Genomic DNA, 5,123 nt, shown 5'->3' on the forward strand with positions numbered 1-5,123 from the left:
TGTCCAAATTTAACAGATATAAAAAACAAGCAAAACGATTAATTTCATTATATTTTACCTTATTTAAATTTCTACTCGAGTAATAAAAAAAGCACATATGATAAACTTGAGAAAAAAATACATCTTGAAATATAATTTTAGGAATAACCAGAGTAAGAATAGGAAATGACACAGGAAATCTAATGACAAACTTTACGTATTTTTCAAGTTATTTAAAATCATTTTGGCGCCTAAATATCAGTGCCAGTTGAAAATGTTTTAAACTCATTTACTATTATTAGAAATACCTGGATGATAATGAGATTGTTATTCTCATCATTTGAGCTCTTATAACTGTTTTACCACGTGGTGTATTTTCCAGGAAATGTTTTCACGAACTTTAAATTAAAATATCTTCCTATTTTATTTATTCCATATAATTTCAGCCTTCTGAAGCATCCGTCTACCAATATCAAGCGTCTAGCGACCTCTGGGGACAAATAGGAGAAATAAAAGTTACAGCCAACTTGGTTGTCCGCTGTTTAGGCTGTAAGTTTGAGTGTTAGTTTTATGTGGTTGTTTTCGTTGAAAAATATACATCTCAGACGAATGACGATTTGTTTTACATAAACCTTAAACTAGCAGAATAACAAGAGTAACAAAGTTTTAGTTAATTTTGAAAAAAATATATTATGTTGGATATTTTATTCTAAAGACACCTTCAGCGACTAAGTTACTTGGCTAAGCTAGAATTTCTAGTTCGTAGATTGAGACAAAAACAATAACTGGTATACCTCTAAGTGCATGAAATGATATATAGTACTTTAGTAATGTTATCTAACGCTCACCAGGTGGTATATCTAATAAATAAATTAATTAGTAGGTTATTTTTTCTTTATTGAAAGTTTACACAAGAAAAAACATTTACACCGAAATGAGAGCAAATAATTCCATACCACGTTTTAACACTTAGTGGAATAAAAAAAGAATAGAGAAAGAATCGCATTCCTTCTTAGGACGTTAAACTACAGTAACTTCAATGTGTTTTTTTTAATTTCATAGTTTGTGGTTTTATATTTCTAGACGACGACAAGAGTAATTACGGTAAGAAAGGCTTGAAGTATATAATTCATGCGAGTGGAATAGACGTTGAGATTCATCCTGAAGGTCAAATGTAAGCATTTTAATATCGCCAGATATTTCTTTATATTTTCATTCGATTATCACTATGCAAGTATATCAGTGTGATTAATAAGCTGTTTCTAATACAATTACAATAAACAATGTTTATAAAAGAGTCAGTGAAAGCTATTAGCTGTGATAGCCACATTGTTTTTAAGAGGTACTAATTAAAAGTAATATTTGAGTTGAATAATTTAAAACATGTATGATTTTATTTAAAGAAATAAAACCTCTGTTAATTAGCATATTTTTAAAGTTTATCCAAATCAACGCGCTTTTGATAATTAAGAAATAGATAGAAACTTATAATTTTTGCAGTGAAACATATTTTAAATAATGTAATCGAAAATTAATAACTATCAAATATGCATGTAGGCGAAGAAAAATTAATTATTATTTTGTATTTATTATTATTCAGGCGTGATGGTCAACAAGAGCCACCTATTGGCAACAATACAGGTAAGGAAAATATGAATAAATTATGGCACTCTGTGTGATACGGAACTAGGGTTGCATGAAAAATAAGCTGTTTTATTTTGTTTGCAAACGATTACTGGAAACCACACTTTCATGAATTTAATAAGTCCTTACAAAACTATATCTTAAAAAACTTACTCTCTACGACCTCTATACTTTAGAATTCTCTAATTTACAATGAAGCTAATGTCAGGTTTCAGTTTCTCTTCTGGTCAGATTATTTTTTTGTTAAACTCAAACCTAAGTAAAAGGCTATTTGTGCCGTGCTTACCACGAGTATCTAAAGCCGGTTCTTAGTCGTATGAGCCTTCAAACGTATCGCTGAGCCACTGGAGGAGAGAAGGGGAAAACTTTGTCGTCAGATGAAAATTTATCTGTAATTGGTTCTAGAAAATAAAGGACAGTTTGAGTCCTCAAGTTGTAAAGAACTACACTCTAATATTGTGAAATGTGAAAGCCTATTTCATGGAAATTGGACGTAACGAAAGCTAGATCAGTTCTTCTTGCCATGATGCATTAACTCACAAGATGGCCCGGTATGGCCAGGTGTTTAGGGCGATCGACTCACAATCTGAGGGTCGCGGGTTCAAATCCCCGTCACACCAAACATGTTCGGCCTTTTTAGCCGTGGGAGCGTTATAATGTGTCAGTCAATCCCACTATGCGTTGGTAAAAGAGTGCCTAAGAGTTGGTGGCGGGTGATGATGACTGGCTGCCTTCCCTCTAGTCTCACACTGCTATATTAGGGACGGCTAGCGCAGATATCCCTAGTGTAGCTTTGCGCGAAATTCAAAACAAACAAACAAGATAGTGAAATACTTTTGTATAAATATTCTGTGTTTGTTCTGGAAAAAAATCATTCTTATTTATAATTTAGAATAATAGAATTATAGAAATGTAAAAATAAAGTTTGATGGAAAAAGAAGAGATTATCAGACCAGTTGAGTGAGGATTATGGTTCTGATAGCTAAATAAAGTAGAAATGTAGATCAGTTGAGTGATGATTGTGGTTCTGATAGCTAAATAAAGTAGAATGTAGATCAGTTGAGTGATGATTGTGGTTCTGATAGCTAAATAAAGTAGAAATGTATATCAGTTGAGTGATGATTGTGGTTCTGATAGCTAAATAAAGTAGGAATGTAGATCAGTTGAGTGATGATTGTGGTTCTGATAGCTAAATAAAGTAGAATGTAGATCAGTTGAGTGAGGATTGTGGTTCTGATAGCTAAATAAAGTAGAATGTAGATCTGTTGAGTGAGGATTATGGTTATGATAACTAAATAAAGTAGGAATGTAGATCAGTTGAGTTAGGATTGTGGTTCTGATAGCTAAAGAAAGTAGAAATGTAGATCAGTTGAATGAGGATTATGGTTCTGATAACTGAATAAAGTAGATTGTAGATCAGTTGAGTTAGGATTGTGGTTCTGATAGCTAAAGAAAGTAGAAATGTAGATCAGTTGAATGAGGATTATGGTTCTGATAACTGAATAAAGTAGATTGTAGATCAGTTGAGTGAGGATTATGGTTCTGATAGCTAAATAAAGTAGATTGTAGATCAGTTGAGTGAGGATTATGGTTATGATAGCTAAATAAAGTAGGATTGTTAATTTTCACAGATCCCTTTAGTAATACGCACATATCTACAGATTCGACGTTTTGATAGTGCCCTGGCATAATAAAATGAGCAGTCTTATCATAGAGGTGGCGTTTATAAGATCAATCTGTAATAGAACACAAGTACTAAATTGAGTAGAAATAAGTTCAGCAGTATATGGTAGCTTTCCCTTTTCCATGTTCGAAAGGGTTCATCTTCATTAGAGTTATGCATATCATGGGTGTGGAAATATTGTAGGTATTTCGTACAATAATACTGGTTTCGGAGGTGCTCACATTCATATTCCAGGGGACCGTAGTAATTCTGATGCGTGTTCTCATTACGACTTGGTCTAAGATTTATATATTTTGTAACAAAAATGTCTACAAAAGTTATATGTTTTGTAAAACGAACTGTGTTTATTTTCTGAATAGAAGGAAACCCACTTGTTCCCTATGAACTACCATTCCAGATTATTCAGCTGGCTGACGGAGCTATACCCGAGATCAGATTTATAGAACAGGACATCGATGAAAACTCGAGAAACTTCAAGCGCCATCTAGCAAGTATCATTTCAACTAGAATACAGCAGATAGATAGTGATTTTGAGAGCTCGGTCTTGGGAGATCACAATATTCATTTTAGGTAAGTATTTAAAATATCGTAACAAGAAATTGTAAAGCTTATTATGTTGACATATCGCTTCCTACTCATTCTGTAACCAACTAAACTTTAGTTCCCTAACAACCTGTTTATCTTTTCATTTCATCTAAAAGTCAAGAAACCTACCAACAATCCGGAACCCAGCACAATCTTGTCCACAAAACATTTCGTGATGAAGACATAATGAAACTAGGTGGTGCTAGAGTTGACTTCAATGATGTACATGACATTGATCTTTTATCGAATGAAGTGCAGGATTTTGTTAACGGTCGTCTTTACTCTGCAGGTAAAACAATTTCTGTTAGACAACTAACGAAGGACTTGTAAAACTACGAATTAAAACATTACTACTTAACACGTGTTTAAGCTGTCCTGAAAAAACTGAATATAGTTTTAGGAGATGCACAACGAAGTTTAATCGCGCGTTATATTAATGGTTAAATTATCCAATCAGCTTCACGAAAACAATTGGCTGATTTGAGTTATTTGTCTTTTTTTATAGGAGGTTTTATCTCGGTGTCAATGTTGAGTGAGAACGATGATTCAACGACCAGACAACGCAGAAACGTTGACAGTGAGATGGATGACTATTTCTTAGTAAACGCCAAATACACCCTAAAAGTAAGTTTGTTTATATGTTCCGGAATTTCGTGCAAACCTACACAAAAGGCATTCGGCGCAAAGCCGTCCCTAGTTTCAAACTGATAAACTAGAGCAGTGGTTCTCAAACATTTCTGCTCGCGCACCACCTGAATTATTATTATATGTTATATCGTCGGACAACAATGGAATATATGCACCATGCTGCCGCTTCCTATTCGTAACTAAGGGAGATTTCAGACCACAGATTGAGAATCGCTGGACAAGAGGAAAGACAGCTATTCAACAGCATGCACCGATAAATATTGGACTCATCTTGTCTGACCAAATTGTGGGATTTATTCGCTATTCTTATAGTGTACCCACGACCTCAAAGTGCGGAGCGAGTTTTTGCAGAAATGTGACTCTCGGGTTCTTATTCCGAGCAGCATAACGTCTAGATTATGCTCGGCTCTCGGGTTCTATTCCGAGCAGCAGAACGTCTAGATTATGCTCGGCTCTCGGGTTCTTATTCCGAGCAGCATAACGTCTAGATTATGCTCAGCTCTCGGGTTCATATTTCGAGCAGCATAACGTCTAGATTATGCTCGGCTCTCGGGTTCTTATTCCGAGCAGCATAACGTCTAGA

At 34.5% G+C, this 5,123-nt stretch overlaps 1 protein-coding gene across 1 annotated transcript in view; it reads left to right on the forward strand.

Annotated features, from left to right (window-relative positions):
• The window catches only part of LOC106459544, a 20,555-nt gene that overhangs the window by 1,235 nt on the left and 14,197 nt on the right, over window positions 1–5,123 (forward strand). Inside the window, exons 2-7 of the mRNA XM_022386055.1 lie at window positions 426–528; window positions 1,063–1,153; window positions 1,580–1,620; window positions 3,667–3,877; window positions 4,009–4,181; window positions 4,398–4,516. Of these exons, the coding sequence (XP_022241763.1) occupies window positions 426–528; window positions 1,063–1,153; window positions 1,580–1,620; window positions 3,667–3,877; window positions 4,009–4,181; window positions 4,398–4,516 (738 nt within the window). The remainder of the gene's footprint in view (window positions 1–425; window positions 529–1,062; window positions 1,154–1,579; window positions 1,621–3,666; window positions 3,878–4,008; window positions 4,182–4,397; window positions 4,517–5,123) is intronic.

Source organism: Limulus polyphemus, unplaced genomic scaffold, assembly GCF_000517525.1.
Source record: "Limulus polyphemus unplaced genomic scaffold, Limulus_polyphemus-2.1.2 Scaffold625, whole genome shotgun sequence".
NCBI classification, from domain to species: Eukaryota; Metazoa; Arthropoda; class Merostomata; order Xiphosura; family Limulidae; genus Limulus; species Limulus polyphemus.